Source organism: Dermacentor albipictus, chromosome 1 (assembly GCF_038994185.2).
Source record: "Dermacentor albipictus isolate Rhodes 1998 colony chromosome 1, USDA_Dalb.pri_finalv2, whole genome shotgun sequence".
NCBI classification, from domain to species: Eukaryota; Metazoa; Arthropoda; class Arachnida; order Ixodida; family Ixodidae; genus Dermacentor; species Dermacentor albipictus.
This window is the reverse complement of record NC_091821.1, coordinates 146,637,168-146,662,724: the sequence shown is the minus strand read 5'-3', so window position 1 is coordinate 146,662,724 and position 25,557 is coordinate 146,637,168. Positions and strand designations below refer to the sequence as shown.

General features: G+C 45.4%; 1 protein-coding gene across 1 annotated transcript in view; it reads left to right on the top strand.

The window, feature by feature from the left end:
- LOC135911038 (DNA-binding protein D-ETS-3-like) overlaps positions 1-25,557 on the top strand; it is a 243,095-nt gene that overhangs the window by 171,424 nt on the left and 46,114 nt on the right. Inside the window, exon 5 of the mRNA XM_065443137.2 lies at positions 13,272-13,322. Coding sequence (XP_065299209.2) covers positions 13,272-13,322 — 51 coding nt within the window. The remainder of the gene's footprint in view (positions 1-13,271; positions 13,323-25,557) is intronic.

The following is a 25,557-nucleotide window of genomic DNA, read 5'->3' as shown; positions in this document are numbered from 1 at the left end:
ATTGAAAATGCAGCACCCATGCTATCGTAGTTTCTGGCAAGATATGGCCGATGTTACGTATTACCTAATTCGTTTTTAAAGATGACTTTTCTTGCACGCGGAAATGAGTGATAGTACTCCCAGACAATTTTTGTTGCATTTCCCAGAAACAAAAGGGACGCTAAAATTTGTGGACCTTTTCAGAATGGTGTCACAGTAGCCGCTGTTTGGGAGCTAGACACAAATGCGGACGCTTGGCCTTTGCTATATCTGCAGATTAAGCAACTTTTTCCTTTTTAGCAAACGCAGGAGGAACTCAAAGCAATGAGTTATCATGTGCAGTATGTTTTGCTGCTTTTTCTTAGTGTTCCCTTTAACAATGCAGACGAACTAGAAGTACGAAGCCTCCTCCTGTTCAGTTGCTTTTACTTTTAAACAAAGAAAGAAGATCAAAAGGGAAATAAAGGTTTGAGCACTTACAAACGGCTAAATAAAAAATGTACATATGCTTCACTTTTTTTTTTTTGCGTGACAGCGAAACTCTCCTCGTGCGTACGCATTAGCGAAGCTGTTGCACAGGAGTATAGTCTATACGGCTCCTAATTTACGGCACGGGTCAGTCTGCTTATCTAACAGAGCTGTTTCCCGCTTTCGTTTTGTTACAGTAGAACATATAATACTTTATATTCGAAAGTTAGTTAAGTACATATTTGTAAATTACGAAACCAATCCCTTCTTTGTCGTGACGCGTCAGGGAATATGCGGTGTGAGTTTTTCGTTTTATTTACCACATACTGCAGTCTTCAGCTGAAGACCAAGCAGGTTTCCTGCTTGTTTTATTATTATTATTATTATTATTATTATTATTATTATTATTATTATTATTATTATTATTATTATTATTATTATTATTATTATTATAGGTATAGATAGAATGGCCTTTTATTACACTTATAGTGGCGTAGGTGACATTTAATTTCAGCTCCGTTATACGCTGACACGTGAAGTTCCGTTCACCTCTCTTTACGTGCAGCTCGAATGCTCTCGCTGCACCTCCTCGGCCGTTACGAAGGGTCGAGAGAAGCTAAAGCGCACGCTACATGCGCAGTGCTGAAATGCGCGATACGGGCGACCCCGGGGGGCTCTTCGCGTGCACTCGCCGAGGCGCGCCTGAGGCCCGACGGAGGCGGCGAGAACGACTCGGTCCCTGCGCTCGCACGCGACGCGCTCGCTCATGCTCTCCGAGAGCAAACAAAAAAACACGCGGGTCGCACGCAGCGCGACGCACTCTAATGGCCGCACGCGCCTGCCGAGCCGACGCGACCTGCGAAACACCCGAGCGGACTGCGCCCAGAGTGCACGCCCGGTCGTCACGTGCACGAGGCGGAGCGGCGAGAATGAAGAGCTCCATTAGAATGAAGAATGAATGAAGAATGAAGAGCTCCATTAGCGCTGACCGGTGCTTTCTTTGTTCTCGCAAACAACGCCTCCGCGTGAAACACCAAGAGGGTTTTTTATGTTTGTTTATTTGTTTGTGCGTTTGTTTGATGCACCGATTCAAGGCAAGTATGCGATAGAGGTGCGAACGCGACGAGTGGCCCTACGATCAGGACAACAGCCTACGGTCGACGGCTGCGCTTTGACCACTGTCAACTATCGCGCCGGCACGTGCGTGTGCACGAGTGCGCGCACCTGGAATACATTTTGTTTTACCGAGTGGAAAAAACGCACGCTAGCAGCGCCTGCTAGAAAATGACCGTTACTGTTTGTATACGCCCCCAACACGCGTTCGCAGGCTTGTAGACTACTGTTGTTTCGGCTGGCCGAGAAAATAAGTTTCTCATCAAGAACTCTAGTTCAAGAAATCATGACTGTTGCACACCTTTTGTACTGGTCTTTCACTGTATTAGGTCAATAACCCCTACATTCTCGTCCACCAGTTTGCCCTTTCAAACCATGGAGGATAAGCAGATTGACGCATCCGGTCGGGACAGTATCGTTGTCATTATATTACGTCAACTGTGTGCGTCTTCATAGTTTTATATAGCAACTTGAGTCGAAAAGCTAACTTTTGTGATACCGGCTAATACCCGCCCAGTAAATGTATATAACTCGGACACACACACACACACAAAAATGCCGAGCACCTGTTTGTTCCCCTCTTCCATGGGCTATACGCAGTAAGAATACTTAAAGAAAGCCGTTGCGTCACTGATATTGCGACCCACACAAAGACCAAATGTGGTCCTTAGCATATTCTTGTACAAGAAAGACAAAAGAAAATGGGCATCCTTTAGAAATGATTGGCAAGTTAATACGATTAGCAATCTTTCTTATGATGGATGTGTAATTGGTGAGTGGGGGGGGGGATATGCTTCATAGCTACGATGACCATTATCATTTTATTTGTATCCCCATGTACTATCCTCATGCTATCCGTGAATCACAATCATAAAACCTTATGGGTACACTACTAGACACCTGAAGTAGCAACCTTGCTGTCAGCCTCAATGCGGAATGAGAGCACTACACAGAATAAGTTGCAATCACTGCACCCCTGTTGAAACTACATAGCAAGCCCCACCATCCCTATTGTTCTAGCTGCAAGTAACTTGCAATAGCTGCCCATCATGCGCCGGCCGTCGACGCAGAGGTGTCTGTTGCGGATGGGGCGCTATCGCTTTAACATATTCAAGGCTACATACTCCTTGTGTCACCTTGGCACATCCTTTCTTTGATTGATGTCCCGTGAATGTACTTTGCCCCTGTGGGACTTTGCCCCTGTGGAACATTTTCACCATATGTCGTTTGCGTTCATTGTCTCTGGATATACGGATGCATTTAGCGCCTGGGATACCACGACGTGAACAGACCATGCTGTACTGCCTATGGCTAGACGTTGCATTTACGAACTTATATGTCTTCCTTATTGGAATGGCCAACAACCCCGCATGCGACACATGCAGCATCGACGAGACGCTCGCACACGTCTGCGTCTGCCCGCGATATAGTGCCCAGATGCAAGTGATGTGCAGAGTGCTGGACCAGCTGGACAATCGTCCGCTATGAGAACTAAAAACTTTAGGTCAGTGCTCCCAAAGAACATCCGCGCTAAAGGCCTTACTCACGTTACTAAGGTTCCTGCGGTCTACGGGCCTTCACGATAGACTTTAAGAATGCCGTCACTTACCACGCTATATATAGTGTGCGCCGTTTGTTTGTGCTCGTCTCTCTTTCTTTCTCTACCTCTCTTTTTAACCACCTTAACCACAGCCAACAGCAAGTTGTCATGTTCGCGAGCACATACCCAGTGGTCTATGTTGTCTGCTTGGCAAGACTAGAGTTACTGTATATGCTACCGCAGGTAGCAGAGTTGCGCGTCTGTTTTATCCCGCCGCTAGCGCCCCTATTGGCAGAGCGTCATCACGTGGTAGTCAAGCAACCGTGCATTGCGGAGAAGCAGATGCCCGGGCTAATTTTTGTATTTCCCGACGCCGCCGCTGCAGCGAACTGGATTGACACAAGTCAAATTCAAAGCGAATCCGGCCGATCTTGGCGTTCGCTGTTCGCGTGCGCGCTAGCTGCGGAGCAACAACACAACGTGCGCAGCGCATCTCACAGTTGGTTCATCGCAGTGTCCGCGCAGTCCCATCGGAATGATATAATGACCGGGTGCTCTGCTCCCGTCTGCACGAATCGCTCTGAAAGCGGAAAAGCTTTTTATTCGATCCCATTCAAACTCATGCACCACACTGCTTTCACAGAACTGTCATAAAAAAGTCAGCTCACATTTTCAGGATAATGCACAGCTTTGGTTGCTGTTTCTGAACATAAAAGAGGTTACACAACTAAGTAAAGATATTTCATCTACTACTGCTTATGTGAAGCAGGATGCAAGAGGAATTAATGTCGTTATTTACCATACGGTAAGGGCCTTTACTGTGTTTTGCAATATTACCCATATTGTAGCTATGTCAATCCTGTGAGAGAAAAACTTTCACTACACTCCCACAGAAGGTTACTTTTCGAATCCCTGCAGTGAAAAGGCACATAATGAAATGGCACTTGAAGGTGTGGCTGATATCCAGTGCCTGCTAGTAGGTGGGTACGTTTCTACAGCAAATTTGATGGGGTACCAGAGTCGAAATACTAATGGTTGGTCATTGATTCACCAGTAATATTTAAGACTACCTACACGTTGAGAGCTTTGGCACATAAGCAGGTATGCCAATTGCAAAACCCAGTATCCAGTGCAGCGCCGGATTATGGGCCCAGTGCCGCGCGCTGAATGCTGGGCAGGTGCGGCGTACTGGGAGGCAGTGGGTACTGGTGCGAAAAACAGCTCTAGCACGTTAAATACGCGGTGCCTGGTCACCGTATATATATTTTTGAGAACAGAAAGAAACAGAGCATTTTGGCGCAATAAAAAAAAACGAAAAAAGAAAGCAAGCTCCGACGAGGATTCGAACGCCGGACCTGCAAATCCCAAGCCCGATACTTTACCACTACGCCACGCCAAAAGCAGAACGTCGGCGCTTGATTTTCTACGTCAAGGACTAAGACGCAGTTTTAGTTTCACAGAGATAAGTCTCGCTCAGCCAAGGTAGATGCGCTATCGCCCAGCAACTAAAGCTCACGCCTGTACCACAAGGAAAATTTTGCTGTTCATATTCAGTAGCTTGCTCGGAAGTGCCACAACACCGATTTTCACTTGCGATTGGCATTTTAAAGTCCTAAATGAACCGCCGACCCGGGACGCTGTATGGGCTGTTACTACCGATTTGGATAGCCGTTTGTTGTTTTTCACGCGAAGGATCTGCAACGTTTTCTTAGTTCAGTGATGCCTTTCAGTCGACACGTCTGTCTATTCATATATCTTCGTCAGAGAAGCGCAGGCTAGGACTGTGATCCTTCGGCGACAGCACATATGTGTTCATGACGCGTCACATCGGCGCTCATCGCTACTTGTGCTGTTTGTGCGCTCATGCTACTTGTGTTTATTTAAGGACACTGATGCGAAAGCTGAAATATGGTGATTTATTCTTCTTAGACTTCTTGATTCCTGAGCCTAAACGCGCCGAGAGCGTGCAGACGGACTCGGCGGATACGCTTGGCATAAGCTTCGGTGGGGACCGATCTCGGCGCCTTTTCTTGACGATCTTATTCAGTCAGCTGTTTCGATGCACTTTGTTTGCGATTAGGCGGAAAATCAGTCCACAAGCGATGCAAAAGCGTCCACGGTCGATCGACGATACGGTAGGCATGTCGCCTGCAAAAACAGAGTGCGGCTTCGCCGCATAGATATGGTTGCTTGCCAGGCAAGATGGCGGACCTACGCGCAACTCTGCTACCTGTGGTAGCATATACAGTAACTCTAGGCAAGACAACAGCAAGCGCATACCTAGTGGCCAAAGCTTGCAGACAACTTTGGTCACTGGGTGTGTGAAAGAGGTTAGATATATACCGCTGACTGGGCGAAGTTCCCAAAGAGTGCTAATCGCATTAATATTGCATGTGTTCGCAGATCCCTTATTTGCGTGCTTACATTAAGCCATAAACTTTAGCGCGCAACCTCACAGACACGACGCTGTGGGTAAGGAAAACTGAGCATACGACATCGTGCTTGCTTCGCCGTATCAAAATTGAAAGTTTTGTCAAGGTTGCCAACGCACAGTAAACATGCAGTATAAATATGCGCACGCGTGACGCTGCAGTATATCTATAGCGCCAGCGAAAATGACTCGTGGCGAAGAACGCGTGGAGCTGTATCGGAATGCTAGAGCGCCTGAAACATAAGGCTGTATCGTTCAGTTTGCGAAAGCAGCAGTTCTGAGTAGTTGCATGCCTCACGCACTTCATGTAGCAGGCTGACGGCCCATACCGCATCCGTCAGGTGGCCACATCGCGGAAATATTACTGCGGTAGCACACGTGGCAAGTTTACTTTTCGATACGAGCCTGATGGTACTTGCATAGATCATTTACAAGCATATGGCCTACTCGGTTTATAATGAGAAATTAGTCAAATAACCCCATCAAAAATTTCGCCTTAAAGAGCGAAGCAAAAGAAAAAGAAAAATCACTCCTTGATTCCCTCAACCCAATTATAATGTGAACAGCAATTATGAGCACACGACTCTAAAAATGCAGAGTAAGCTATAGAATAAATGGCCTGTATTGCAGGAAAGCACTCAGGCAGTTCTAGTGCCACAGGGAGAGCTCGTGGACATCGCTTGAAAGGTGCATTCTAAAGAAGCATGTACCACTTGTGCGAAACAGCAGATGCGCGCTTTCCGCAGCGCATTTGCAAGCGCGGTGTGCGAGACACGCCCAGCTAGAAAAGCATTAACCTAGTGGGCTTTACCGAGTTCCGCTTTACTCGCCGCGCATTTGTTTCTTTTCTTTTTTGGACTGCTTCACAACCCCGCGAACCTCGCACAAAGCACTTGCAGAGAAATGGAAGCGCTCGTGGTGCGAAGGAAGAACGCGTTGCAATGCACGTGAGCTATAGTGTCGCAGGCACCTCGTCTCGATCAACGCTGTGCACGGTTGGGTGCCGGGCTACGACGCACGAGATCAAAACGACGAAAAATTGTTGGCGTTTGTCAGCTCTAAGTACAAGTATCATGTCTTCGCCTGAGTAAATCGGCCGTGACGTAGTGGCTAATTGCTTAAGCACCTTTATTCGCTTTCTTGCCCTTAGAGGGTTGCGGTGAATTAGGTTTTCGAAGAGGGCGGGGGGGGGGGAGGCCTCGGAAGAAAAGTATAGGGCGCGGGGGAGACTTACTTATCTGCAACGTGGGAACGCGATGTTTTTGAAGGCACCCACAAGATATAGAAGCTTGCTACCATTGGCCGGAGCCTCAGGGGTATCCGACAATTCGCTCAGCGATCCCCATATAGCTCGTTGGATGCCGCAGGAGCGCTTTGCAGACTCGGTATTGTCCAGGTCTGAAGGGAATTATATCGGTCGCCATTCCATCAGTAGCGAGGCAAGTGTCCGTTGTCTGAAGCCAGAGTAGGACGGGCAGTCTCAGATTAGGTATTTGAGGCCCGCCCAGGCACGGTAGGGGTTACATTGCTAGGACTAAAAACGCACGAAAGTTGTTTGGATCCCAACTAGGGTACGACATCATCTTTATTGACAATAGCCATTTTACTAATCTCAAATAGGTAATGCTGGAATTTCGATTTGTTACTCGGTCGTTAAAGAACACTTGATTTTAGTTCTATACAGAAAAAAAAATCATTGTACCCGGTGAGATTCAAACTCATAACCGTTTGGTTTCGAGCAAAATGACAAATCTTCTCGTTCTTAAGGGATGTTTGCCATTGACCGGTCGCCTTTGCAAGCAATATCTCCTGTATCAGGATTGGCTGGCTATTACGCAGAGTTCTGGCGTAATAACTTTCTTAGTGAATACAGGCCCAGGTATTCAACCAGAATATATATATACATTTATTTATTTATTTATTTAAAATACCTTACAGGCCCCATGGGGGCATTGTGTAAGGGGGGTTACAGAGTAAGCAGCCTTCTAAAGTGGTATACAAAAGATACATCTCAATACAGGGCTCATCAACATTACTACCAAGATTAAAACATGAAACAGGAAGAACTGAAGCAATGGAAGGCCACAAAGGTACACTTAAGGAAATAACATGAGTAAAACTTAACGTAAGGCATTAATACTAGAAAGTAAAATACACAAAAAATGAACATATCAGGGAGTACAATTCTTGAAGTGATATTCAGGGAAAAAGACGCAAAAAAGCAATAATATATACAGGGCATATAAGTGAACACACGACGCAGCATAAAATAGCAATTCACAAGAGCGAGATAGCAATGCATCAAAAAAAAAATATCACAAGAAGTTCGAAGCAGATTGCCAAGATTAAAAAACAAGATAAAGTGATTTGTAAGTGCTACTATGAAAAATGCTCGTGTAGGAGATGACGAAATTTTTCTTGATCTGACTCGGAAGCAATGTGATCAGGGAGATTGTTCCACAAGCGAATGGCCGTAGGGAGTGCGGAAAGGTTGAAAGCATGTGTCGTACCGTACATGCGCGCAAAACTTAAGTGGTTATTTAATCGACGAGACGTGTTCGAGGCGGTCTGGATATGTAGTGTGGATTGTGTGGCATTATAAACATATTTGTGAAACAAGGATAACACAGCGATATTACGGCGAAGAACTAAAGGCTGTATGGAATGATCGAGTTTCATTTGCGTTACGCTGGAGAGATAATATATATATATATATATATATATATATATATGGCTGCATCTGTCTCGTATATACAGCATGGCAGCAGGCAATGCATTGCCGCAACACATTCAAGCACCAACTTTTCTCAAGCGGGATTGATATAAAAAATTATTTGATGTACTGTCACCGTCCGCTTAACGTGAACACGCTTTGATTAAGCTCTTTTTTGTTCTTCTACTTTGGAGGGGGCTTTCTGTATGGGCTACCTTTAATGTGCTATAGCTTAGTGCGTGTGCGAACGAAAGACATGACCTCTGCACAGCTCTGAATCAGCTAGATAGAACACCGTTCACCTTGAAGAAGATCTTGGGACCATGGCCTCACATATCGCAGCTACAAAAGGCCACAAAAGCTCTGCTGCGATATTTGAAGGCTACTGGACTGAGTCAGCGTCTGTGATCCGGACTGAGTGACCGAACGATATCCCCAGTGGACTTTCTCTTCTTCCTTTAATCTTTCCGTCCCCTTTTACCTTTCCCCAGTGTAGGGTAGCCAACCGGGCTCAGTCCTGGTTAACCTCCCTACCTTTCCTTTATCATTTGCTCTCTCTCTAGTGCGTGTTCTTTCCAGAGCATTGCATGTTTGTTGCTCCTTACAGACCCTGTTAGGTAAGATTAGGCGGCTGTATACGTGTGTTCAATGTTCTCGTTATATGGAGGCTGTGCGTAAGTGCCTCTAATCTTCAGAGCCACGTCGCAATAACTTTTCGAAACGTAGTCAGTCGTACAGGTTTACGTCGAGATGTGCATCATGCTACACCGCAATGTGCTCGTGCCGTGTGCTGTGCAGTGCAATCAACATTACTGTGTCGAACGGGGCATCCACTTGCCTAGCAACTGGTGAAAATCGAATCCCACATGCATTCTAGCAAATCCTGTTTATAAGTGCTTTATAGCATATCGCCAAAGAACACGGCTTCCCAGCAGTCCAGGAAGACATGTTATATGGTCGCAAGCGTGCGGCATAGTATACCCCTCAGGGAACAAACAATCCCTTTCCTGCATTTATGTTTTAATTCCTAGCGGGACAGTGTGAACTCGTGAGAAAAAAAGAAGCTTTGGTGCTGAGGGATATCAGCATTTTTTGTTTGTTTTTTACTCGTGCCTGAATTTCCCCCTAACATAGCGTCTGCACCACGGTAGCTCCGTTGAAGTGGTAATACAGTACGACGATATTAAACAGCTTGACGCACGTGCTTCCAAGTAAACTACAGCCTGGCGTTAGAAACATTGGAACGCTCAGTCTGACAGTGAAATTGTAAATCTTTTCGAGTGGGCGGCGATGTTCCTTGTGGGACGAACAATAAATCTGAAAGACTTGTCAGAGGTCATAAATGTCAATGAGTGACCGGTCTCTATCAGTGGAATACAGTGTCAACTCAGTGTAAATGACATAAACGCAGTGTGACGTGCCAGTGTAAACAAATAGTGCCAGATGACGTGGGTGCGCCACTGCCACCACGAATACATCTCATTCGCTCTCAATTTTAAGCAGAAGGTCTCGTATTTTTTTCTTGGATGACGTCGCATGGGCATAAGTCTGATGGTTACATATGTACGCTTTCTTTCTTTCACACGTGCACTCTAGGGGGATCATGTGAGCAGGTTTTATAGCAGATATTCGTGTAGACGGCTTGAATAACTACAAAGCTCAGTAAGCTTTCTCTGCTATTCCACAGCTTCTGCAGTAATGACACCGTAAGCAGTCGTGATTGGAGCTCTAAAAAAATATTGCGCGTAGTGTTTACGTGGTTTCTGGTGATTGATTCATTCTGTTCATTTGATTCTCTTTGTCATGTGACTACCACCTGTTTCACCTAATGAGCCATGTTCGTGTGAATAGGCGTGGTATTCACTGCTTCAACGGAAATAATGTGCTAAGCGAGCGTTGAGGTTCCTCTACACTGTCTACACTCTTGATGCTCTTAAAGGCTTGTTACGTATTACGCGAAATACGGCAGCTGCTATTGAACTATAGAAACCTAGCGCCTAATTTTTTTTCCCGCTGTGAATGCTGAGAGATATAACTTTAAGATTAATCTCAACTACCTGGCCTGGCTACCCATGTCGTTGCGTGCTTCAACTTTATTTACATATAGTGCTGCGTGGACTGTGCCACGAGGCTTTACCGCGGCGCTCCCCCCCCCCCCCCCCCTTAGTGCGAATGAAGCTAGCATTAAAGTCATTGCGATGTGCTACGGCTCTTCTCATTCCTTTTAGTGAAACTGGCAACAAATTTCTGTTCGATCTTTATTTCACACCACGCGTACATCACGTGTTCATTACGTCAACGCTACCGCGGCAGAATTTACTGCATGCCCTTCCCGCAATACTTCTCAACCCCTTAACGTGAAGCAAGCGCTGTCGGCCGTGCAAAGACGATGATTTTTTTTTTATTCGCCTCCCTCTCACTTTCTGTTATGCGAGCACGTCGAGAGAAAGAGAATTTCCCAAAGAGTAGGCGCCGTTCAAGTGCACAAAAGTGTGGATTGGCGAGAAAACAAAACAAAGAAACGTGAAAGAAGAGCGATGAGCAAAACGCAGCGTAAATTTTACACACAACGCGCCACTTCACTGTCAACGTAACATTCTAAGGAATCATCGTGCGGACCGCGCGTTGACGTCGTACAGGCTCTCTGCATGGAGAAAAAATGCATGCATTGGCACCGCCACTTCGAGAACGGCAGCCCGCGGTTGCGCAAAGTCTGGCACTGTACCACCGAACAGCTCCTTCCTTGGAAGAGGAAGCGCGCGCGCAAAAGAAACGGGACTAGGCAAATGGCGTAGGCCGGCGTGTGTAGCCAGGAGGCACAGCCGATGTCCGTGGACCAGAGAGTCGATGCGACGCAGCTCGCAGCTCGATACACACGAGCGCCTCGAGTGCCTTCTCTCGGAGCAGATTTTACTGGCTGGAAGCACGATCGATACGCACATTTCCTCCACTTTCTTCGCGAGACCGCCTTCGGCGTCTTTACGGAATCTCTTTTATTTTTTATTTTCTACCTCCTTCCAGTCAATTCTGTCTGCGCCAGGGCATCTATATTCTTAGCCTTACTGACAGCCACAAAAGAAAACAAGCGTCAGAAAACTTGCCTTGACCATTTTTTTATTATGGAAAAAGCGAAACAAAACTCGTATCTCTCTTTAAAACAGGGGACAGCAAAAAAGAAAAAAAAACGTGGTGACAAAAGCATGTACTCAATTCTTTCTTTTTCTCTCTCTCTACCATGCACGAACCCGCAGCTCCGTTTTCAGACACTTTTTCTCTTTCTCATCTCGCTTTGACAAACAAGGAGAAAAACACGAAAAGATGTACAAAGCTAATGCTGTGATAGAATGATGGGTGAAATGAAATTTCGCCATCGCCGGCAAGCCTTTGTCGAAATCATGTTTTACACTATTGTGCATCGGTAACGTCGCATTATAAGTTGCATTATGAGTCTCTACTTTTCGGCGTTTCCACTCTTACCTTTATTGGCTGCTGTCAAACGCTTTAGTGCTTTTTAATAAACCACAAACTCAAGAAATTCTTCACAGGGCTGTCTTCTCTAAGCGCGCTTCGTTCAGACATTTATGTGAAGTCCGCCAAGTCATCCGAACATACAGAGTACAATACACAATGCGTCAAATAGGTAGAAGAAAAGAATTATGGTTCAGGCGTATGCTTGTATTCAGCCTCGACTTTACAATTCTGAAGCCTACCGTGCTCTCTCGCATTGTAACTGAAGTCCTGTCTTCCGTCACCCGTCGTGGTTGCTCAGTGGCTATGGCGTTGAGCTGCTAAGCCCGAGGTCGCGGTATTGAATCCCGGCCACGGTGGTCGCGTTTCGATGGGGGCGAAACGCAAAAAAAAAAAACGCACCCGTACCGTGCGTTGGGTGCACGTTAAAAGAATACCCCAGGCGGTCAAAATTAATCCGGAGTCAACCACTACGGCATGCCTTATAATCAGGTCGTGGGTTTGGCACGTAAAAACCTCGTAATTGAATTCTCTTCCATGCATGGTTACTTGACAGCGGTACGTTTGTACGACACACAATTGGACTGAGCTTACATGAAGGCGGTGACGGTCAGTCGCGATGCCGAGATGTGCGAAAGAATGTACAATTCAGCATGACGCAGCTTTCGCATCGAAATCGAACCAAATATATGATCCTGTAACTATAATGGCACAATTCTGTCTTCGTAATCACTATTTGCAGACCGTACGTAAAAGCAGCTCATTCCGACATCGGTTCTTGCTTTGCGGAGCGTATTCTAGCAAATATATTTTGAGGACAACTACTGAGTAGTCAGGCGGCATACAAAGTCGCCAGAAAATTTCACAAACATATCAGTCTTGTCATGCATATTGCATCGGTCATTGGTGCGATTTGTTTAGATTTGTAACGGCTCTATTCAGCACAATAAATTGCACCAAGGACCATGAACATCAAATGCATCAGTAAAACTGCTTGTGAGGACCATGGTTGTTTGTGTTATGGTAGACGGTCCCCTTACAGACGACGGCCTGAACCGCATTTGTCGTATCCATGCGCTGAGCCTCTAGAGATGTGCGAAGTTTTCATGTTCGCTGTGTCGAGGATAAATCCAATATTCCAAAGTGATTGGTTCAATTCCTCGGTAGAAGGTTTGCAAACAGAGACAACCGACTCTGTACGCCAGACCGGCTGTGCGAGAGCGCATGTGCGAACGAAAGGTGACTCATTGACGAACTCGTACGACAGCGTCGTATTACGCACTTTTTCGAGCCTTTCTATGTAAATCTATTAATTTTTGGTTCGTATGTTGGTGCATTATCCTTCTAAAGCCCTTATTTAAAAAAAAGTGATCAGCAATAATGAGTGATGTATGTTGTAAAGCGTAAAAAAGGGGGGGGGGGGGCATTTGTTATGTTGAAGAATGATTGTCATCGTGTGCACAGTTGCCATTTGTGATAGCACCTCTTCTAAGACATAGAAGTGCTGTAATCTAGAAATGGATTAAGTAACGTAATCTGGGTTACGCCTTTCGTTGCAGAAACGTCGTACAAGGCCGCATGGGGATCACCATCTCCAACTCAAGCACAAGGTGAGTACAAGTTCATTGACTTTTATTCGCACATTATGGCGTTAAGTGGAGGTTTTGCGTGTGTCACTCTCCAAGAGCTAACGCAAGAAAAGACGAGTTTGACCCGAGTTCACCTGATGTGAATCAATGTAACTCACCACGTGAGTCAAAGTAATTACAAGCACGTAAGCTTCTCCTTCATAGCGAAACCGTATTTTTTGCGCTATTTTACGTATATTGTTGTGGTCAGGTATAGTAAGCATATACGTAGCGAAACTTCATTTCAGCCTCATTGTACCGTAGTCCCGTATACTTCTAAATTAACTACGCAACAGACGCCGAATTCAATGCCTTCAAAGGTTTTCGTGAATTATACTTATAAACATGCCCATATTTTTTGCTGGCAGTTCTCCCTCAGAGACACTTCTTCATTCCTCTTCAGTTGAGTTTATTAACTTTTGGTTTCATTCATTTGTATTTTTACTGTATGAGTACTCAAACTTTAGCAGATCTACCCCCCGTTACCGCTACGTGTATCTGTGTTTTCTTTTTCTTACTGTGTGCTCATCCGAAAGTATGCTGTTGTTGTTGTAGTAGCTAATATTCGAGCGTATACTTCTGTACACTGCTGTTAAACCTTTGGGGCTGCTGCACCATCAAGCTGCTGTATGTAACAGTTATTATGCGGCTGTTTCTTCGTTTTGATGAAGGAAAATAAACATGACCTAACTGCGTAAAACGCCACGAACTTTGCAGGATTGGCACAAGTGTCCCCTTCGTAAAGGCGAGTTCCTATAACTGTAATTGCAGTCTCAATGTCTTGGTATACTGTCTGACTTGGAATGAAGTTACTTCGCTACAGTCAGAGTACCCTAGTTATTGTGTATGTGTGCATTACATGTGGCTGACTTGCTGAGGCTTCAGTCTGATAGTGCGTAGACACGTAGGTGGTTACCGCATCAGCGATTTCCCCCTTATTGCTTGTTGTTTTTGTGTTTTTATGTGTCTCTGAATTGGTTTAAATCAAGTGTGCGGGCTCTGCATATGACAAATATATGACAATAATATTTTTGCGGTATAGCATTACACGGGGAAGTTTCTGATAGCGCCAGACATGCAGCAATATTTCTTCCTCTTCATGTGGAAGCGGTTATCTCTCGTCGCAGCAATTAGCTTCACACGAGTGTATAGATTAGTGTATTAGTTCAGACGAGCTTCGGTGAGTGTATAGCCAAAACTAGCTAATTTTCAGACGCTTTCTGAGGCCAAGTCTGGCCACCAAAGTCGTTTTACGCGCCTGCTTTTACATCGTATAGAACACGGTGGAATAATAGTCTATTCTTCCACCTTGGTATAAAACTTATAGCCACACAAGGCCACGTAAAGCTGATGGACGTGAACTAGTCTGTGAAACGGAGATAATATGAATAGATAAATATATCTTGTGTGGTTGACTGGAAAAGCATATGATTGGCGACTGTACACAGAGGAAAGGGCAGGAAAGAAGAATGGGTTAATAGAGTAAGACTCGCGGATAAAATTCTAAATCTTATTCAAGGCGGGTAAAAAATACGTGGCCGAAAGAAAAAAAAATGCACCGTCTTCCTTTCCAGCATTAGCCAGTGAGTGGAATATATGAAAGAAAAAAGGTAAGCACCACAATCCAGTCATGCCTCTTTCTTTGCGACATCCAGTTAAAAGTTCCCTGTGAGCAGCGCACATAAAGCACTTTTTCAGTGCCAATGTATTTCGTACTTTGTAAAAACACACAGGAATGGCTAAATTTATTTCGCGCAGAGTAACTACAGTGTCCATCAACAAGCGTCTGATATTACCCTAAGGCACAAACAGAGCAGCTCAGCTCCTACGGCGAATGTATACAATGCTTACCTTCAGACCTTATGGAGCGAAAGATCTGAAGTGCATCATTTTGCCTCAACCCAATATTGCCTTAAAACTTGTTCCGACGGTCCCGTTCTCAAGATTTGATTTTATATTACCCGAGCAAAAAGAGAAAGGAAAGCAAAAATCAAAGTACCAAGGCACGAGGACAAGACACGCGGACAAGTGGCCAGCTTCACAAAGCTTCTCCAGCCCAATCGCGAAAACTAAGATCAGATTCAACACAGGCCTTTGCTATTCGGAAAGGCAAAGTGAGGAGCGAGCAGACGGGCCGTCGTTGAAATGAGTGCGGTGAAGCCGTCAAGCGGCACGGTTTCATCGGCCGCCTCCCCAACTCGACCTACCAGAAAGTCGCGGCAGCATGTGCGGTCGTGTTGACACCTCCAGCGCTCCGCTGTTCCTCAGCCGACCCCGCGCTGCGCAGCAACACCGAGAACTGCGCTGGGCAACTTGCAAATTTCACTCCCCGTCCTCTCAGCCGAGCGAATTCGAGAAGCGCCAGTGTCATCTGCTTCTCGCTGGAAAACAGTGCGGTTAACTCGCGCGAATTGTGTCGCGCTTCTTTGTGTGCTATCGCTTCGAATTTGTTCACGCCCCTCTTTTCGTTTTGCAAGCTGCTTCGTTCTCCCTCCACGCGGGCGTAAAAGCCGCCAGTCGGGTCGGGGGTTGCCCGACACAAGCGTGCGCAGTTGTCGCGGTGCCGATAAGCGGGGTCATTGGGGAAAAAAAAGGGAGGGGGACGTGTCCCCGAAGGGTGTCCCGGGGTACTCACCCGACCTGAGCTTTTTGATTACCCGATGTCGTCGCAGCACGCCCGGCAAAGCTTGCCACCGCACGTTCATTGACTTTCATGAGGCCGACAGGGGTCGACCCGCAGCCGCGCCTGCTGCGGCGGCAAAAACCCTCCTGGGACGACGTCGGGCGCCAACAAATCGCTGTCACCGCCCAGGACGCCTCTCGCTCGCGCTCCGCTGGACGACCCGGTCGGCGCGGCTCGACTCCGTCTCTCCTCCGCTCGGTCCGGAGCGTTACACATTGCTCCCTTTCTTCTACACCGGGCCGCTCGCCGAGCTGCTGCTTTTATCGACGCCTGTAAAAGCGCTACGGGGACAAGCGGCGGTCGTCGGAATGTGTGGTAATCAATAAGCGTGTCCGCTGAAATGTCAGAGAGCGTTTGATCGGGAAGCTTTTAGTAAGCAGAGTGCGCTTTACCTTCGATGGGATACTAGGATGAGCAGACGGCACAGCGTGCGTCGTCTCCTACAATATCTGACGTATGGTCTGCCAGCGCTGCCTATCAATTATGAGCTTGACTCCTCGCGATGTAAACTGCGTAGTCGCAGCTACGTCCAAGAACGCCTGGTGTCAGTAGTTCACGTGTCTCGTCGCGTACGGGGCAGTGTTGGAAAAATGGTGCCAGCGCATGTGCCGTCCAATCATTTCGCCTTGCACGTTGGTTCGCCTCACACATCTTTTTTTTTGTTTGTTTTTTTTGGGGGGGTGGGGGTGGAAGTCCAGTCATTATGGCTTGTGAGCGTCCCGTGTGCGAGCGCTTGCTATTTCGTATATTTCAGACGCCCCCAATATCAGTTGATTTAATACAAACGAGCTGTTCTCGGATGTGAGTGCGCCACTTTTTATTGGATACCTGATTGGTTTACACACACGGCTTACATTAAGAGATCAAGCCAAAGGAAACCCCGGGAAGCAGGTGCCGACACTAAAGCATTCATAACCTCTACACTACTTTTTCTTCTCTGCTGAGCAATTATGTCCTTTCCTTACTCAATCCTCGTAGCTACTCAGACCTGAAATCTTGTCGCCACCGTCCTGTCACATTGTGGAAGTAGGAAAGCTTGCTGAACTCATACGAGGCAGTTTCTTCGTTGACGATCTTTCCTGTACTGAACGATACGGAAGCTAGTTACTGCGCACACACAAAGTAACAAATCTATACCGATAAGTACTTGTAAGACTACTAATACGACTTCTACGCATAAGTACAAGTCGCATTACCTAGCAGTAAACATATATATATATATATATATAATGCTGTGAGCAGCCAACAAACAAAGACACCAAGGAAAACATAGGAGAAATCACTTGTACACACTTACTGAAATAAAGAAGTGATAAATAATGGCACTGAAAGTGGATGCAAAACAACTTGCCGCCGGTGGGGAAAGATCCCAAGTCGTCGCATTGCGCGTGCGATGCTCTAACCAAGTGAGCTGCCGCGGCTAATGATATGATTAATAAAAATCGGGCCCCTCGGTCAACCTCCTTTCTCTCTCTCTCTCTCTCTCTCTCTCTCTCTCTATATATATATATATATATATATATATATATATAAATGCATACACACTCCTCTTTGCGTTCTCGCTTGCGAAGTAAAAAATGATGGCACCGTTTGAAGGGCACTAAGACAAATGGGGGCACACACTGCGGTGCCATTAATGGGACATTTCGTGAAACACTAATGGCGGCTGCATGAACGATATTCTGTTAATTGTTCTACACAGTCATCGCTCTTGATTGTTTCGTGCGAAAATTATCCTCTTAGCGTTCCTCTCTTATGCACAGGTTCATAATCCTTAAGACATTTGCTTTCCATTTGCCATATGTTTGGCGGGCCAATTACGCGTGTCCGTTGATGGAAGCGTGCAGTAAGGGTGGCTTTGTTCATCCTTTTAAGAGAGCTGCCGTATAGAATTCCAAGCACTTCACGCAATAGGAGTACAGGTATAAAACACTTCAGAAGTTGTTGACCTCGCAGCTCCTGAAGGTATCCTGCATTGTATTGAGGAACTAAAAGAACACATAACTGTGGAAGAACGGACTGTTGCGTTTTTCTAATAGCTATAATTTTCTTTCGCAGTTAACTATTTTTGTTTTCCTGTTCGCTTCAAAGGCGGATCGGCCTAGACAAGGCAAATGACAAAAACTGTCTGCCTGAGGTTTTGTTGATTGTAGCCTCCCTGCAATCATTTTCAAGCGCAACAATATCTGCAAATGAAAACTTCGACTAAATATGAATTTGCAGATGCGGGTATGGCAAATTTGTGCATATCTCGCGAAAATATATTGTAGTAACTCCAGAAATGTGCCAGCACTTAAGGAGTTAGTTACATGCGGCTTGCGAATATCGCTTTACAGCCGTCCACATGCTTAACGATGGCGCCCAAGACAAGCAGGCTTTGTGAAACAATTCAAGGCTTTAAAAAGCGGACAGACAACGAATAAAGCTACCTCATGCGCGACCCTGTCACCTATAAACTCACCTCACTTGGCAGGTGTATGTAGGAAGTATGAATTGTGGTCAAAATGAAGGTGTTAGGACGTGCAGAGGGCGCTGGAGACCCGTTGCACAGGTACTTGCAGTCATCTCGCTGCACCCACTTAACAAATTCCAGCAAATCGTGATGTTGCAACTATCTTAAACAAAAGCGGCCAGCCAATGGCAAAAAGCGCTCCCGAACAAAAAGCTTTGTAAATTTGGGCCCATATATATTCACTGAAAATAACCAAAAATTATCCACTGCCAGCTTTCGCTAATAATATGTCCAACCACAGGACTGGCTGGAATTTTCTGCTAAGAACAATTCTAGCATAAGAGCGTTTTTTGAATACAGGCCTCGTAGCGCTACTGAGGAATAAAAGTTCGCTGAAAACATCAGTGGGCAAGTTATTTTTACAGATGATTAGCTAACAATCATTATTTCCTTCTTTCTCGTTATTACAACAGCTGCTCTTGCGTTGAAATTCGCAACATTGGCATGCGTTTCTGTGTGGAGTAGAGATGTACAAGGGTTAATGTCTTAGTCGAACGCGAACATTTTAGCTCGATGACTCGTCTACGTCAGGATTATTAACGGAAATAATGGCAATAGGCCCAAGCTCAGCCACTCATCTTTGCTATGGACATGCTATAAAGAAATGCACAAGAATAAAACATGTAGATCTATGTGATACGCAACAATTGTATTCTAGAGAGTGCTTTTTTGAGCACTAATGGATCAGTTACGCTTGCTTGTTATGCGGAAGGGTGATTCCAGTCCTCCGACCTGTCGGAAGAGAAAGACAGCAATCAGATATCGATGCTCAGATGTGGTATATAAGCTTAGAGGTAAGGATCGCGCGAGCAGAGCGACCGCATTTGTCGTTTCTTTGCTCGTCCACGTCCTTTTCGCGCAGTGTTTTGTTAAGATGAGCAGCGCGAAATGGAGCTGGGACTAATCTGCAGTGACCGTTGAGTCGAGTCTGGAAAATATATGAAGAGTGCAAGGGACAATGCTATTTCACAAAGCTATTTCTGAAATAGTTGCATCAGAAACAGCTACATTATAGTTACAAAAGTATTTGCAACATATTCAAGTTCACAAAGCTATTTGTTCGTAAGTGCTGTTTGCCACTGGCCGGCCGCCTTCCCTTGTCAGACATCACAATTGGTTGAAATCTTTTCTTACCAACAGTTTTATTTTAACAGCTTCTTGTGAATACTGGTCCAAGTGCACTTTTACTGTAGCTCTCCATTTAAGTGTGCCATCATTTGGTGAACCATATATTTCATTCCTTTCATTTACGGGTTAAAGAATATACTGCTAGACTGTCACTAACTTAAGTGGCACGCGGATTTATTGCATTTATTCGCATTTACTGAAACGACCTCGCGAAGTTGCAGTGAAAACTAATGACGGCAAAGACACCAGGGGACGTGGATCTTGTGCTCGTTGATTCCGTAAAATGTTTTACCTTGATAAGGATGCGTGATCATCGGGACCACTACGGGGTGAAGGAAGTGCATAACAGCGTTTAAAAGTAGCGCACAATTGACGTTTTTGCTTTGCTTTGACAGTGTTCCATGGAATTATGAAGTAATAACTTGAACAAGGTTACATATCTCTGGAAAATAGTCAAGTTCTGTAGGTTTTCATCACTTCAGCGCGTCTTCGTTTGTTGGATTAGAATATAAGCCATAAAATACAGAATGTGTTTAGGAGAAATATTCAAAAGCTGCGGTTTATCAGACTTCAATGCACTGCTTCAGGCTATAATGTTGAAACTCTTAATGTTGGAATAAAGATTGATTGATTGATTGATTGATTGATTATTTGATTGGTTGATTGTTAATTATTTATAAATTAATTAATTAATTGATTGATTGATTGATTGATTGATTGATTGATTGATTGATTGATTGATTGATTGATTGATTGATTGGATACCATGATTCATTGAATGTGCGCACATAGAAAAAACCAGATAAGCGACTACTAAAAAAATTTTAGCATAATACCCAAAACACGAAATAAAAAAGCCATGCACAAGAAGAGAAATAAATTACTTGCGGCAACGGGGGCATGTAAATCAAAGAAAACACAAGTAACTACGTCAGATTTACAAGCTCGACCAACACATAGGAGTCAAGGAGCGCCTGAAGAAATGGTATAGCAGTCCACCGACTGAGGTCCAAATGAACCTCGCTGATTTTCACCTCTCCCAATACGGGAAAATTTTGTGAGCTGCATTTTTTTTTCTCGCCTCCTCTTTTTGCGGTTCCTTCTGAACACCGGGCTCTTGCCTGGCGCATGATTCTGTTCGTCATCGGATAGGAGTAACACAAGCGCGTATCTCGCATAGACGAATAACAGGCGGACACAAAAAAATCCCTCGACGTCTAACCTATTTGTCACTGATTGGGGATGGGGGCATGTAGTCAGGTGTTCCACTGCGAGCAGACCAAAATTGTAAAGGAAACAAACAATACAAGAACAAGAATTCGGCGTTCCACAAACAAGATGGGCAGTCGGATACAGGGTACGAGCGCAAGCGCGCACACGAAAGAGAAGTGCCGACAACCGGGAATCAGGCCTGCGCGCGAAATGCAATTGCCAGGAGGAGCCAATGCGATTGTTTCCTATCGGCCGCCTTTTCCTGCTGAGGCGAGAAGTGAAACGACAATAAGTGCCGGCGCAGAATGCAGCACGTACCAGAACGGACAAGCAGAGAGAGAGAGAGAGAGAAATCATGCGTAAAAAAACATCAGAAGTGCATGGTCAGGCGCCTGCCGGACACTGGCTACAAATAAGTGAGTCAGAATCTGCAGTGTCAGGCGCTGTTGTGCTTCTCTTTGCTGGCGCTGCCCTTGTTAGGGCGGAAAGAACTGCCGCACAATTCAGCGCATTGCGTGCGTACGTGCAAGCTCTGCGTGGGTCCGAGCGTGCGTGTGCCTACCTGTTTTCGTTGCGTTTTGTTGGTGCGTTTTTGTGTGCGTGTGTGTGTGTGTACGTGTGCGTGCGCGCGCGAGTGTGTGCGTGTGTGTGTGCGTGTGCGTGTGGGTGTGTGTGTGGGTTCATTCCGTTGTACTTCAAGCATACTGTTGCGCCTATCTGTTTAAACTAACTTAACACAGAATATAGCGCGCAGGAAAGTGCATGAGAATTCGGGTGGAGACAGAGCTGAGCACGCCGACAAAGGTTAAGGTACCTTGAAAACGACACGGTGCGCACCATGTCTTTTTCAGTGTACTTTAACATTTGTGCGCGTCTCACGCTTGCGCGTGCCCATCTGAATATGGAAAACTAACTAGCTGATGTCTCCACTTTAGCATAAGAATCCTTTGGGGGAATCACAGAACTCAGTCACATGGGCGACAGTGGTGTTCTCTTCATGAAAAGCAAATACGTTAGATCTAAAACATCGTGTGGTATCGAGTTACCTTTCGAATTCATCAGCACAAGAATGAAAAATGCACTACGCAATACATGCATAGCACATCTCTAACCTACGAAATAGGTAGTCCAATTGGCAATGTTCCCCGATATCCGTGAGTCTTTCCTGTAAAGCGGGTTCTACCTTCCTCAATTGTGCTTAAGGTTGAGCCAACTCAAGAGCGCGTTCTTCGATATGCTGAAAGATCGCCAGGAAAGGTTTTCAGTTTTTTCCCGACAGAGTAGGCAAGCGGATGTCCACGAGAGAACGAAAGAGAGACAAAAAAGAGGTGGCGGATAAAAAAAACGCCCTTCATTTGTGTACGCGTCAGTGCTAGCAAAGTTATTTGCAGCGACTAGCTATTCTCCCTCAGCCATGTGCAATCTGACACGCAGAGGCCTTGGAATGCATTGAGGTAACTAGCATTTTGTATGAAATCACCGAACATATCTGTAGCACTTAGGAAGCGATGCAAAAAGCATTGTTAAATTATCCGTTCTAGGCTGTTCAATCGATAAAATCACTCATTATCTACTGATAGGATTTCTACAAGTGTTGACGAAACAAAAAGAAGCCCTAAAAGCTTTCGACGTATTTTTAACATTTATAACACGTTTTTGCACGTTGTAACAAAAGTTGATACTTTCAGCACTGATGCCGGTGCCTTGTCAGGGCATCAATTTATCAGTTCCACGCAGACAGTAAGCCTGTATTACTGAAATACTACGTATTGCACTAGGGCGACATATACAAGTGGGATGCATGTGCATAGCGGGTTGCAATGGGTGGTTATATGACTGACGGTGGCCCCGTTGTGTATAATATGTTGTTAGGAAACAAGACTACTTTGTATATTGACATTATCTTTATTGGAGGCATGGATAAAGTTGTCACTAAAATGGTTTGTGACTAAATTGAGATCTGACTTTACATTTCATAACAGAAGCTTAACAAGCGCGACAAAATTGTGTACGATTTATCTTTCAGTGAAACACTTTAACGACATCTAACCGTTATTTCTCTTTTTTGTAGGAACTTCTCCGCACTGAGAACAGTAATTACTTTCACCGGACTTATATGGACAGAGTAGGAAGTCATTACGGCTCTCACGCCCGAAAAAATATATATTAAGAAAAAGACGCCCACAATATCAGTATGAGATCATCGTGATTCACAGAAATTGAGAGTTGAACCGCTGGCCGTTGAACCGCTTCAAATCCTTGGCATAACCAGCGGCTCGTTAGGTTGCAAACACAATAAAACTCGCTTTTTTTTTTTCAGACCACACGAGAAGCGCAGATATCTGGCCGTGAACTGTCGTCTACCAACAAGAGCTCTGCGAGGATCTGACATCGCGTTCGTAAACAACGCACACCGCAAATCGCGCTGCCAGGGAGAAGCCCGCGACCCGCGGAGCACTCGGGTTTCAGTTCGTATCAGCAGCCTTTGTCGGGGCACGCACTCGAGAAACATGTCGACACTGGGGCCATTGTCAGCGCCACCAGCGATGCAGAGAAACTTAACGACCCAGGAGCACGCGCGTACATAAGTCACTCCGGCGCGTTTGCAAACAACCGCATCAGGAGCGGAAACATATCGTTTTCTTCGCTCCTGTTTTCAGTGCGCGCGAAAAGAAAGATAGGCGTTCTCGGAGGCGTCTAATAAGTGTCATATCTAGATAATCGCATAAAGCAAACTAACCGCGAGCAAAATGCGAACGCCTTTCAAGTCGGCGGAGCAAGAGAATCGTTCTTTTTCACGGCCTGACGTTGCTTTCGAAGTTCGCTTTTGAACTCGCGCGCTTTTTTATGTGTGTGCCTGTTTTGTGCGGGTTCCTCTTTTCGCGCCTGCACGACTGCTGGAAACGCTGAACTCGACGCGAACACCACCGCCGCCAGCAGCAGCAGCATTGTGAGCCGAGACGCACGCCGACACACTGCGGCACTGCTGCTCGGCGAACATTTGCGTCGCTCCTTTGACCCCGCAGTCGTTTTAATAAAGACGACTCCACTCCGTGCCGCGTTTCATTTCTTTTTGCTTTCCGCGTCACCGCCTTCGTTGCCCGAATTTAGTTTGCTTTCCTGGGCGCCTTCAAGAGAGACGTTCATTGAAACACGTATTTTACTTTTGCGTTATAGCTTTATTCTCCCGCTCGTCTGCTCCCCTGGTGTGCTTTATTTTACGGACTTCACCCCCACCCGTTCTTTCTTCTTTTTCTTTTTACGATGGCTGTCAGTGCGCAGTTTTTATTAGCGATGACAAGAACGTTTTTCTCTTTCTCTTCGTAAGTCGCGATCAGTTCTAGCGCCCAAAGCGTTCTTACTGATATTTCCTCAGGGACTCGAAAAAGTAACCAAAGCACTGAAGACCTGAAGGCTCATTCTAGTGCATATTATGATAGCGCTTAAGTGCACAGGGAACATTGCTTCGTCTGCTGTTATGCAAACGTTGACGTTGAAACAGTATACAGTGCTTCAGGGAACACTTTCCAGATTTTTTAATGCCTGTGGCATACAGCCCAATTCATTCCGTAAGCTGGTCTACTCGATGAGGCGGACATTACTTGCACAAGAATTTGAAATCCTTAATCAATTAATTACCAAAATTCACCAATTAGGTTCTTAACTAATTACCTTATGGTACATATTGTAATTTACAAATTCTAGCTGGTGAGATTGCAAGGCAAATTTATTTGAAAATAACTTTGTCGATGACACCATTTACGAGGTATGCTCCGTCAAGCTTGCGGCAAAAATGCACTGTTGTTCCACTTACTTTCTTAAGAAAACGTCGTTTTATGCATTCAAGCACAAAAGTAACTGGAACACCACTGCATTTCTCCACAAAGTTCCAGAATTAATGTCTCGAAACTGGTGTCATCCCGAGAATTCGTTCCGAATGGATCCGCCTTGCGAACTCCCCGGATAGAATTTGTGAAGTGCTAAATGTGCCTTAAGGTAATTAGGTTAAACGTTAATTAGTTAATTTTGTAAATCGACTATGCATTTCAATTTTCTTGTGCAAGTATTGCCCACCTCTTCGAGTAGAACAGGTCATGCACTGTGCTATCTGCCACAGGCAAATTTTTTTTTTTAATTTGAAAGTGTTCGCTGAAACACCCGGTATATTTAAAGCACCTGCACAAAAAGTTGCACTAACAATTATCTGTTACACAGTGATTGAGTCGCACTCATGTGGTTCTGAATTCACAAAGATCCACAGTGTTAATAATTATCTGTCGTTCACAGGCCACCTTTACTCAAGATATTTTCACTATCCCGATTGACCATACCGACGGACCGCTCTAGCGCACGAACTGCTTTAGGAATATCGGCACTGCTCTCCCAGCAGCCATATATATAGAAGAATCCGTCATTGTCCCAGCAACCGACAGTCATGCTCAACTTTACAGGTAGAGGAAACAGGGCCACTATATTGTAGCGATGCCTTTTTCGATGCTATCGCTTTTGGCGCTGTCCGCGCTTCGTCAATGGTCAGAGATACGCTGCGCCCACATTATTAACAGGATCAGCCGGCTATGAACGGTGGATGACAAAAGTGGCATAGAATCCAGCGGAAGGCATCGCTACTAAATCTGGGCTCAGGATATGAATTAAAAAAAAATGTTCTCATAGCTTCTGTG